The following is a 12888-nucleotide window of genomic DNA, read 5'->3' on the forward strand; positions in this document are numbered from 1 at the left end:
GGTATCTCCAGGTTGAGCAGAATTTTAAAGGGTGCCTTGACTGAAAAAAGGTTGAGTAACACTGCTGTAGATGGTGGTGATATATTTAATATACTGTGTGAATGAGCCCTATGAAGCTGGAAATCTGGTCATCGCTGCATCAACCATAGAGCGGAAAGGCACATTTCACTGCTGCCTCTCAGTACATTATCATTCAGTAGATGACTGTACATGAGGGAAGTGTGAGGTGCTTATCAAAAATATGATATGAAGGTTAGGGCTGCTTTTTTTTTTTTGTTGTTATATATATTCACTGTAATACAGGTTGAGTTCTGTCCCCATGGCAACCGGAAAATCACATGCTACCTCTCCTCCAATCACTGTCCAATATCCCCATACTACCTCTACCCCACCCAGCGAATCGGAAAGTGGCAAGGAAGAATCCCCACACACATTCTGTCCTGGGACAGAGGTGCTAGAGGTAGTGGGCAGGGCTTGTCAGCTACTGTGAAATCAGGAGAGGCAGGACGAAACTGAGCTGCCAGGGCGTTCGATTAGGGCCCACACTGTGCCTGCCCAGTGCCTTATTAACGCCCAAGCCTACTTTCACACTGATCTGCAGCAAAACCGATTTTACAGTATTTGTGATGTGTTTTTTCACAGAACATGTGACAAAAAATGTGTTTTCAATAGGGTGGTGCATGTGTTTTGTTTTTTTCGCACCAATCATGCGGCAAAAATACAGTAAGCAGGCTTTTTTACACCGGAACAGAAGCAAAACGCTCCAGTGTGAACACATACGTAGAATTTAAAGGGAAGCATTTTTCTTGAGATTTTCTGGCCCTCTTTTTTTTTTATGTAACGTAAAAGCACTTCAAAAACTCCTCCGTGTGAAAGCAGCCTAATTTGAAGTCCACTAGCACCTGCCCTGCGTCTTATTGGCGCCTTACTTGGGCTTCACCAGTGCCTGTCCTGCCCCCCCCCTTTGGCACCTAACTTGTTCCTTTTCTCTTCACTGTGACTGACAAGTCACCTCTTGTAGCCAAGAGCTAAACCCTGAACAGAACATGGGCAGGAATTATGCCTTTGCCACTTCTTGATTGGCTATCTCTGGCCAGAAAAGCAGAAGACACTGGTTCGGAGAGTCGGACTCCTCCCTCTTACCCACCAGCACCTAACGTCTAGCCGCCCAGTGAATCAGAAAGCGGCAAGGCAGACTCCCCACTAATATTCTGTCCTGGGGTAGAGGTGTGGGGTGGGGTTTATCAGCTACTCTGAAAATGGCAGAGGTAGGATGGGGAACAAGAGGCGAAAGTAAGACTGGACTGAGCTAAAAGGGTGCGCCGTTGCCACCCAGGCTGTGCCGCCCAGCGCCTTAACACCTAACTTGGGCTCCACTAGCGCCCGCCCTGCGCCCCTTTAGTGCCTAACTTGAGGTCCTATTAGCGCCTAACTTGCGTTCTCCCTATTAGAGCCTACTTTGTTCCTTTACTCTTCACTGTAGCGGACAGCCGAGGGATGCACCCAAAACAGAACATGGGCAGGGATTATAACTTTGCTGCTTCCTGATTTGGCTATCTCTGTGTCATCAGGTTTGCTGGCCAGGACTGGAGATTCGGGGCCCTCCCTCTCATCCACTAGGTGTGTGGTGTAGTTTGTGGGTGAATTGTTGAGCAGTGAGGTAGATGGTGATGTGAAGCGATGGCCAAGTGCTGTACTGTCACCTCAGAGAGCCCATGTACCATATGGTTGTATTTATGCCATTATTGGAGTAATGGTAATCTAGGACAACCAATCACATCTCGCAGCAATATGGTTACGGCATTGTGTAGCCCCATGCACTTTCCTCAGGAGGTTACTTTAAAGTAAGTGACTTTTTTTTTTTCATGTATTTTATGTATCGATGTATTTGGCTGCCTGGGGAAGTGTTCACTTTGGGGCTCATTCATATCATCCCAGATGCATTGACCAGGCAAATTGCTTTATGTCCGCTGCACTGCGTTTGTGTGCGTTGGCAAAAATAGGACAGATTGCATACTTTTATGCAGAACATTGCTTGGAGTTGTATGACATTTCATTCAATAAAAATAAATAAAGAGGTAAACCGTGTGATGTGTTGTACTAATGCCTCGCACACCCTCTTGTCCCAAAGACACAAGTTGAGGGGAATGTCCTGAGGCCTATGGCGTTCTGTGCATTTGCCCTGATTGCACAGGGTCATCGCTGGTTGCAGCGCGTTGTTGATTTTGACAGGTTGCCTGTGGCGGAGCTGGATGCTGCACCGGTCCACACAAAAACACTGGAAGGGGCAAATTGCAATCCTAGACAGCCCTGTGTAAGTTGGTAAGCTTCCACTGCATTGCTAGTTGGATTTTCCATCTTTTTCTATCCCGCTGATAATGCCAGCACACATACAGAGGGTAAATCTGCCAGGCTGGGACATTGGCGATAGTATGACCTATGGTGGTAATGTCACTTTTGTTAGTTGTTTAAATGTTATTTTTCCAGCATTTTTTTCTGGTAAAAATAAAAAGAGTAGTGGGGTTCTAAAGCCAGCCATACTTGCATCAAAATTTAGGTGGTTCAGTGGGACTGGAGAAATTTGTGGCCACTGGTTGAACAGAAGTTGATCTACCGGTTGACATCTGTGCAACCGCCCTGTCTGTATATTTCCCCTCAATCTGTACCGCAGGCAAATAGGCTGCAGTGCTGATCAGTGTATTCTGACAGCACATGTCAGAATACAATAGCTCAGTGGGGAGGATTCCCCTGGACGTTTGGCTGGGGGAGGGTCAGTTTTTTCATTCAACCTACTGTTTGGCCATCCGAAGGCCTCATGCACTCAATGCTCTTGATGCTTTTTCCTTTTACACGAGTTTAGCAGCATAAAAAAATGGGCATTAATGTGTGCACACAAGTGTTAGAGCGTTCCTGCGTCTGGTGTTAATACATTCTATTACCCATAATTCTGCCCATTGGAATGCATTAATGCAGAAACTCGCCTAACATTTTTGTATGCGCAAAAGCTCCTCTCCTGAATGCACTTGTGATGTGTTTTTTTTTTTCTGTCTGTATAGTCCCCTGCCACTTAGCTCCTGAAAAAGTCCACAACAGGGTTTGCACATCGGCATGGGCTCTGATATGCCGGCAGCAATTAACAGGTTCCCGGTGGAGGGGGCGTGTCCCCTTCTGCCTTGACATTTAAACCCTCCCACTGACCAGGGCTTCTCCGAGACATAGATGGGGATTGGTCGGCAGCTGCTGTCTTTTATACACAGCTGTCACTGGGTGTTCCACCCCCTTTTGTAGCTGCCGCCACATCTATTTGCATATATACACACAGTGCAAGTAAGGGAGGGTTATAACCTGTCAGGGTTCTTTTACCATCTGTGTACACTTCCTGTCCCATAGTCAAAACAGGAAGTGAGAGGAAATCCCCTGCAAATTATAGAAATTCCTTGGGGACTTCCAGGTCCCCAGAACTAGTGTCCCTAATGCAGTGTTTCTCAATTCCAGTCCTCAGGCCCCCCCAACAGGTCAGGTTTTCAGGATTTCCCTCAGATGAAAAGGCTGTGGTGATTACTAAGGCAGTGAAACTGATCAAATCACCTGTGCAAAATAATGGAAATCCTGAAAACCTGACCTGTTGGGGGGGCCTGAGGACTGGAATTGAGAAACACTGCCCTAATGGAAGATTTCCCCTATATTACTTTTCTTGGGACAGTCCAAAATTTGGGATTTTCTTTTACTTTCAATGTTAATGGTATATAGGACAAATGGAGATTGTGACTCCTTAATGGGGGCACAGACGGCAATAAAAACTGACAGGTGTTTTAATCCATCTCCACTATATCCAATACTAAAAACAAAGTGTTTAATATTTTGCATTCTTCTTTGGAGTCAGCAGGTGGAGCTGGTCTTCATTTTATGTTTTACAGACTGCTTTCCTTTTTAAACAAGCTAATGTTTTTACAGTACTTAAGAGGTTGTAAAGGTACAATATTTTTTCCTAAATAGCTCCTTTTACCTTAGTGCAGTCCTCCTTCACTTACCTCATTCTTTCATTTTGCTTTTAAATGTCCTTATTTCTTCTGAGAAATCCTCACTTCCTGTTCTTCTGTCTGTAACTCCACACAGTAATGCGAGGCTTTCTTCCTGGTGTGAAGTGTCGTGCTCGTCCCCTCCCTTGGACTACAGGAGAGTCAGGACACCCACTAACACACAGCTCCTTTCTCTATCTGCAACATGGAGAGCGACCTGACTCTCCTGTAGTCCAAGGGAGGGGGTGAGCACAACACTCCCCACCACACCAGGGAGAAAGCCTTGCATTACTGTGTGTAGTTATAGACAGAAGAACAGGAAGTGAGGATTTCTCAGAAGAAATAAGGACATTTAAATGCAAAATGGAAGGATGAGGTAAGTGAAGGAGGACTGCACTAAGGTAAAGGAAGCTATTTAGGAAATAAAAAAATGTACCTTTACAACCCCTTGTAATGCTCATCCTATATCATCCGAGGACACAATAGATGAAGCTCATTATTATAATAAATTAGCATTTTATTTTTTTCATCTCAGCTTTTATTGAATGTTTTATTATAAGGCATTTACTGCAGGCTCTGGTATTGGGTTCTAATCTCTACAGGCTCTAAAAATCATTACAATAGTCCTTCCTTTCTGCAGCAAATTCATTGGTACCCTTAAAAACACAAAAACAAAAATAGTTTTCTATGAAATAACTGGAAACTAACCAAGACAATTGGCATCCATCATAGTTTGTTCTATATTTTATAAATATAGAGCCCATTGCTATAATGGAGCGTTTTGAATAGAAATCGGGCACCAGTCACTTTCGGTCTTTTTATTTTTTTGTACTTTATATGTTTATTTGTTTTTTTTCTTTTCTTTACATAAAACAGCATATGGAAAGGCACAGGGCAAATACTCTGCCAAAAACAAACATGAATACAATCCTCTTGACAAAAAAAATACATACATATTCGCTCTGGACCCTCCCATAAACTCCCTCACTAAATCTTCCCACTCTAACCCTTTTCTTAGTCATCACTCTCTCTCTCACAGAGAGACAAGTGATGCATCTGCCCTTTCCCAGCTCCCCCCCCCCCCTCAAAAGACGAGAGAAAAAAAAGATAAAAGAGGGGGAGAGAGAAGGGGAACCCCATCCTCTCCCTCCATTAAACCACAATTCATAACAGGAAAGTCGGTTTATCCTTCATATTATATTTTACATTATAATTCCCTGCGCGTATCCGATTCTTCATTTATCAGGTTCAGTCATTAATCTTTTCCCCTCATCTGAATTTTTAAACAAATTCCAGCTCTTCCACGTTTCTTTGTATAGTTAATTTTTACCCTTCGCTGAGAGAACTAGGTCTTCGGTCTTTTTAAAGCTTTAACCGCTTAAGGACTGCCACACGCAGATTTCCATTGACAGAATGGCACAGACAGGCAAATGGGTGTACAGGTACGGTCCCTTTAATTTGCCACCATGTGGTCACGAGCTCCGTGCCGGTGGACTCGATGTCCCGCGATCGGGTCACAGAGCTGAAGAACGGGGAGATGTCAGTGTAAACACAACATCTCCCCGTTCTTCCTAGTGACATGTCACTGATCGCTGCTCCCGATGAGAGGGAGCATTCAATCAATGATGTGTCACTCGTAGCCACGACCCCTAACAGTTGGAATCACTCTCTAGGACACACTTAACCCCCTTCAGAACCCCTATGGGTTAACCCCTTCACTGCCAGTGTAATTTTTTACAGTAATCGGTGCATTTTTATAGCACTGATCGCTGTAAAAAGATGATCCCAAAATGGTGTCAAAAGTGTCCGCCATAATCACAATAAAAATTGCTGATAGCTGACATTAGTAAAAAAAAATTTTTTGGAGGTAGGACACAAGTCGGTTTATGTCTGCCACTACTTGGACGTGAATGGAGGGTCCAATTGGTCAGACTGACCGTGTGAAAGGGGCCCAAGACTGATGCGCTGCGGTTTAACCTGCACCGCGGGTGCAACGCAGTTTACCTTTTAGCTTTCATGCACTTTGCAATAGACTTCTATAATATTCTGCAGGTGTGATGCACTTTCACAAAGCTCACTAAACTTGCCGGTCATAACAGAAGCCTATGGCTCAGTGCAGGTAACCCGCAGGTAAACTGCTCTGCACCTACAGATCAGTTTTAAAGCAGCCCAGTTACCACTGCAGAAAAGATATGCCCATATATACACTGATTTTAGTAATAAACTGACCTTAAGCCCTGGTTCACACTGGGCTGCGGGAGTGAAGCCGTGCGAGTTCAGCTGAACTCGCACGATTTCACTCCCGCCGGCAGTCCCGATTTCGGCCGCGATTTAAGAGACATCTGTGCAGGTTTCTGCACAGATGTCTATGTAAATCGCGGCCCGAAATCGCAAAAAGTAGTACAAGAACTACTTTTTGAAATCGGTGCAGCGCCGCAGATGCGGCGTCGCACCGATTAGGACAGCGCCATTGCCGACAATTGGCGGCATTTGAGATGCGATTTCACATGTGAAATCGCATCTCAAATCGAATGAAATCGCACCCAGTGTGAACCTGGGCTAAATAACAGTATACTATTCCATTCCAGAGCAGGAGATTGCGGGCCACATCAGAGGGCCCTGCGGACTACTGGTTGGGCACCCCTGGGTTAGAAGCTCATTGGTTTCTCAGCTCAGCCAAAAACTAAATTTACATTATAGCCCCAGTTTAGGATGGGGGGGGGGGGGGCTACATTAAAATCAGATTTTGACTCATCGCAATATTTAAAATAAAACAAATAAATTACATGGACAAAAATCATGGGTCCCTAAACCTAACATTTTGTTGCACAACCTTTAGAGGCAATCCCTGCAAACTGTAGCTCCGAGTGAAACTTAGCCCATGAATAAGTAGTTTGGCCCACTCTTGAGCAAAAAAGCTGAAGTGATGGGCACCATACACTTTTTGAATGCAGAGATTTATTGTCTCTTGAACAAGAACCGTGGGAGAGAGGGTTAGGGCCAGGACACCCTTAAGTAGATGCAATGGTAATTGGCAGACTCCGAGACTGCTATCGGTAGACAGCTGTACAGTGGAATGCCTCCAGCCAGATACCACTTCTGTATAGGTAGGACCGCTGTCTCCTATGGCAACAAATCTGGTAACAGTCACTAACGGTAGTTGTACCTAACTATTGGTAACACAGAATAGTTCTCCTCACACGCTACAGTCTCTCACTGTAGGTCTTCACTCACTAAGCTCCCAGTTTCTCACTAGACTCTCAAACCCAATCGCCACTGGATCTCCTGAGCTCTTCCATTACCTTCTTCAAGCGTCACCCTCTGCTGACCAGCTAGGTCCCTGGCTTGGCACTCTCAGATCCTCCTTACCCTCTGCTCACCCGCTAGGTCCCTAGCTTGGCACTCACTGATGCTCCTCAAGGGTCACCTCTGCTGTCCCGCTGGGTCACTGGTTTGGCACTTGCTGAAGTTTTCCCACTTCTTCACCATCCCCGGATGGTGAGAAGAGTGCTCTGGTACTGGCTCCAGCTTACTCACAATAGTCTCTGGTAACAAGGTGAATGGTTCCTTAGTGGTAACAGCTTCCCCTCTACCTCTGACCACAACTGGTTCCCCCTTCTGGCTGAACCTTTAATCTCGGTGGGACTACAATCCTGCAGTCCCAACCACGTGCTGCTTCTCCTGCTTCTGGATAGGCCTCAGGCTTACGGCCTAGCAGCCGGGAAGGCATAACACACATCCACCCAGACAGAACCCCGATCACCTGACTCCACCCAAATAAATAGGCTCTGCCAGCAGAACAGGGGACCAAAAAAAAACCCTGCCAATCTGAACACAAGCTGTCTGTGGCCGTGCAGCTGCTCCTGCATGGCTGTCAAATTATGACACCTGACTGTATCCGTCCAGCCGCCACGTCTGCATCCACCTCTATAGGCTGTCTGCACACAGTTCAGGGTGGATGCAGATACTAAATCAGCCTTTCTCAAACTTTTCTACAGAGGAACTCTTGAAATAACTTTCCAATCTCAGGGAACTTCTGCTAAAACTTACTATATCTGGAATTCATGATACATTAGCATAGGTGTGTACAGCCTATGGCATTAGGGTGTGCACTCCAAAGTTCAAACACATAAGTGTGTATATATACTGACAGTGTCACTAGAGCAGTGGACGGTGTCAGTAAAAAATGTTTTTATTATTATTTCTTTTCCCTACAATTTAGAAACCCCATTTGGTGAAATGTCAGGGGTCTAAATAAGGGGAATCTGTGCCACATGGGGTTATTAGGGTGTACATTAGTGTGAATTGGTTAGGGGGAAGAATACTCCTTAGACTTGTGGTCATTGGGAAGAATTACCCCCTTTAAGATAGCTAAGGTCAAAGATGTCAGTGGGAACTTATCAACAAAAATTGCTCATTGCTCAAGGAACCCCTAGCAACCTCTGGAGGAACCCTGGTTGAGAAGCCATGCGCTTTATTAAAGGCAGCCTGCGGGCAGGACAGGTGCCAGGGCTCGTCTGAATGAGGCCTGATTGTTCAGTTCTAGAAGTTCCTGATGTCAGTGCTTTCCTTTTTAATGTACAATAAGTGTAGGACAACAATATAATAATCGTCAAGTTAGATTGTCAGATCCTTTTAGATACAGCTTACTCAATAAAGCAGTGCAGTCGCTACTAATCAGAATCTACTTTGCACTGGTCTGACAACAGTAAAGTGAATTCTGATCAGCTAGTCCCTCTGCTTTCCTATTAAAAACTGACCACACTAAGCAAGAGAGCACAACATGGGCAGTTCTCTAGCTATGCTGGGAACTCAGTGTACTCTCCTCCAATGATCAGACTTGTCCTAAACCCCCCCCCCCCTCCTGCTGCTGCACAGCCATTCACTGGGAAGCTTAGTATACGGCTGCTTCTCCTCCCCCCAGCTTTTATGCAGCTGAGAACAGAGGGAATGTGATCATTTATAAAAAAAATATGGGAAAGATGGTACTTCTAATGTCATTTTTATATCTATACACAAATGCTTTGCCTATCATTTCTATTTTAAACTGAATGGGTTGTTTTAAAGGTGATCATTTACAATCACTTTAAACATACAAGTTGCTTGATAGAACAGAGAGCTATTATACCAGATTTTTCTTTCTTTTTTTTTTTTTACCTGATTTTTTTTTTCAGTACACGTCTTTTGGTGATAGGCGGGGAAGGTGGAATTAAGTAAAGTAGCAGAGGTTTAGACAGACTTCCTGCTTGACAAGGGTTTCTGGGCAGGGCTTGGAGCCTGGAGCAGTAAGGTGTGATTGTGTATCTAGTTGAGTTCTTCAGAGAACATTCAATGTACACGTTAGACCGTCGCAGTGTACATCAGGAAACAGACACAGCTAGTGTCCACTGCACATAGACTGTAGAAAATGTGACAAATCCTTGTATACAGAGCAAACACATTATCAGGCAACCAGTTATTGTGCTGATAGCAGTATACTGTCCTGCTCACCCCCACAAGAGACCTGCAGTCAGGATGCTCTGTGGCCCAAGGTGACCGGTCATTTGGTACAGAACCCTTACACGTATGGACGGGGTCAGAAATGCCACCGGGCAGGAAGATCGTGACACCGGACTGTGGAATTTGGATTACCTGATCACCTGCTTCGCAGAAGAAAAAATCTGCGTGTCGTTTGGTTTGTGGCTGCTGTCCTGCTTGTTCTGGTTTACGTCATTTTCTCTGTAATGCTCTTTTACTCATTTAGCATTAATGTTCCTGCGCTTTAACTATGAATGACTGATTAGCAAATCTTTGTTAGTCTTTGCTAGTAAGAGATTTAAATATTTCATAGTAACTGAACTTTTTTTTTTTCCTTACATTTGTAATTAACTAAGACGGGTGTTATAACGAAGGGTTAAATCTCTTAGAAACTGGTTAACTCCATCAGTGCCAAATGTAGTCCCAACGCTCAGTGGGAGAGTAGTGTAGGTGTGTGATCATGTCCTGGTTTATGGGCATTACTCAGTGAAGTCACTTTTGGCCCACACTGCTGAGCAAATACTCGCTGTCATAAAGCTGATCTACATCACACAGGTGTAATCTGAGTAATGCTCTGCTGGCTTTTACTTCCTTTCTTCTGCTACTGCCAAAACCTTCATAGAAGCAATAGCAACAAAAAGACAAATGTGCTATATCGCTTTAACCACTTCCGTACCGGGCATATTCTAGCACTACCCTCAATCATATTTTTTTTGCTAAAAAATTACTCAGAACCCCCAAACATTATATATATATATATATATATATATATATATATATATATATATATATATATATATATATATTTTAGCAGACACCCTAGGGAATAAAGTGGCGGTCATTGCAACTTTTTATCTCGCAAGGTATGTAGGCAATCATTTTTTAAATACAATTTTTTGGGGGAAAAAATGGTTTCATGAATTAAAAAATAACAAAACAGTAAAGTTATTTCAATTTTTTTTCTATAATGTGAAAGATGATGTTACGCTGAGTATTTAGATACCTAACTTGTCACACTTTAAAATTGCACACACTCATAGAATTGGCGCCAAACTTCAGTACTTAAAAATCTCCATAGGCGACACTTTAATTTTTTTTTACAGGTTGCCAGTTTAGAGTTACAGATGTCTGACGTAGGCATCGATAACTCACATGTGTAGTTTGAACACTGTTTACATATGTGGGTGGGACTTAAGTGTGGGGACAGGGGCGCTTGAATATATATATATATATATATATATATATATATATATATATATATATATATATTATTATTTTTTTTTTTTTTACTTATTTTTTTTAATTTTGACACTTTGTTTTACATTTTTTTCATCACTTTTATTCCTATTACAAGGAATGTAAACATCCCTGTAATAGGAATTGTTAGTGACAGGACCTCTTTATGGAGAGATGTGGGGTCAATAAGACCCCCACATCTCTCCTCCAGGCTGGAAAGCATGAGATTGAAAAAAAAAAATCACGATCTCATGCTGACAGCTGCGATTGCGGCTTTGTTTACTTCCGGGTACCCGGGCGTGACATAATAACGGTCATAGTGATCTCTATGGTCCTCATTCCGGAGAGCCCGGAGAAGCACCGACGCCCCCCCCCCCTCCCGCCGCCTATAAGAACGATCAAGCGGCGAAACTGCCGCTTTGATCTTTCTTATGGTGCGCAGAATTGTCGACAGAAGAGAAGAATATCTGAATGATGCCAGTAGCTGCAGGCATCATTCAGATATCCCCCCCCCCCAAAGTCCAGGACGTCGTCATATGATGTCCTACGGTATGGAAAATGTCTCACATTTCAGCTTTTTCTCTAGGCAGAAGCTTATGATGTTATTAACCACTTAAGGATCCCTTCGCGCCTATATACGTCGGCAGAATGGCACGGCCTGGCACATCCACGTACGTGGCCCTTTAAGCCCAGCCGTGGGGTCGTGCACGCGCCCCCAGTCCGAAGCTTCGTGACCGCGCCCGCGGACCCGATCGCTGCCGGTGTCCCGCGATCGGTCCTCCGGAGCTGAAGAACGGGGAGAGGTGTGTGTAAACACACCTTCCCCGTTCTTCACAGTGGCACTGTCATTGATCGTCTGTTCCCTGATATAGGGAAACACGATCGAGGACGTCACAAGTCCAGCCCCGCCCCCTACAGTTAGAAACACATATGAGGTCACGGTTAACTCCCAAACTGCAATTGTAATTTTCACAGTAAACAATGCATTTTTATAGCACTTTTTGCTGTGAAAATGACAATGGTCCCAAAAATGTGTCAAAATTGTCTGATGTGTCCGCCATAATGTCGCAGTCACGAAAAAAATCGCTGATCGCCGTCATTAGTAGTAAAAAAATATATTAATAAAAATGCAATAAAACTATCCTCTATTTTGTAAACGCTCTAAATTTTGCGCAAACCAATCGATAAAAGTTTATTGCGATTTTTATTTTTTTTTTTTTTTTTTTTACCAAAATGGGTAGAAGAATACGTATCGGCCTAAACCAGGGGTCCTCAAACTACGGCCCGCGGGCCACATGCGGCCCGCGGGGGACTTTAAACCGGCCCGCCCGTCCCTGACAGGCAATGCCGACCGGTTACACAGCAATCCCGCTGTGTCACGGAGATCTCCGTGACACAGCGTTAACAGTTCCGGCGCGCTGTGTTAAATGTCCCGCCCTCCTCCTCCTCCTAGAAGACTAGCTTGTGTGATAGAGCCAGCGTGCTGTCTGTCACACAAGCTAGTCTAGGAGGAGGAGGAGGGCGGGACATTTAACACAGCGTGCCAGAACAGTGGGGGAGCATCGTGACAGCCAGACTGACACAGCACAAAACAGTAAGGAGGCTGTGAGGTGCTTACAATGGGGGGGGGGGGGGGGCTGGCTTATTTTTAATGATGATGATGATGATGGGGGGGGGGTGACTTGCGATTGTGAGGGGAGCTAAAGTTAATTTTTAATAACGATGATGATGATGATTGGGGGGAGGGGGGGGGGGGTGACTTGAGATTGTGAGGGGAGCTAAAGTTTATTTTTAATGATGATGGGGGGGGGGGGGGGTGGCTATATTGTGAGGGGAGCTAAAGATTATTTTAATAATGATGATGATGATGGGGGGTGGGGGGGCTGGCTTGCGATGGTGAGGGGAGCTGATGGGTTTTTAATGATGATGAAGGGGGGGGGGGCCTGGCTTACGATAATGATGGTGGGCGGGGGGGGGGGTTTAAACCAGGGGTCCTCAAACTACGGCCCGCGTGATTTTTTAATGATGATGATGATGGCGGAGCTGATGATTTTGTAATGATGATGATGGCGGAGCTGATGATTTTGTAATGATGATGATGATGGAGCTGATGATT

At 44.5% G+C, this 12888-nt stretch overlaps 1 protein-coding gene across 3 annotated transcripts in view; it reads left to right on the top strand.

Moving 5' to 3' along the window:
• Positions 1 to 9315: 9315 nt before the first annotated feature.
• Positions 9316 to 12888, top strand: part of TMEM44 (transmembrane protein 44) — a 52783-nt gene continuing 49210 nt past the window's right edge. For 2 of the 3 annotated variants that reach the window (XM_040349505.1, XM_040349506.1), the window contains exon 1: positions 9316 to 9739. In XM_040349505.1, coding sequence (XP_040205439.1) covers positions 9585 to 9739 — 155 coding nt within the window. In that variant the 5' untranslated portion in view covers positions 9316 to 9584. The remainder of the gene's footprint in view (positions 9740 to 12888) is intronic. The other variant, XM_040349507.1, reaches the window with a different exon arrangement.

This window comes from Rana temporaria, chromosome 4 (genome assembly GCF_905171775.1).
Source record: "Rana temporaria chromosome 4, aRanTem1.1, whole genome shotgun sequence".
Lineage (NCBI taxonomy): Eukaryota > Metazoa > Chordata > Amphibia > Anura > Ranidae > Rana > Rana temporaria.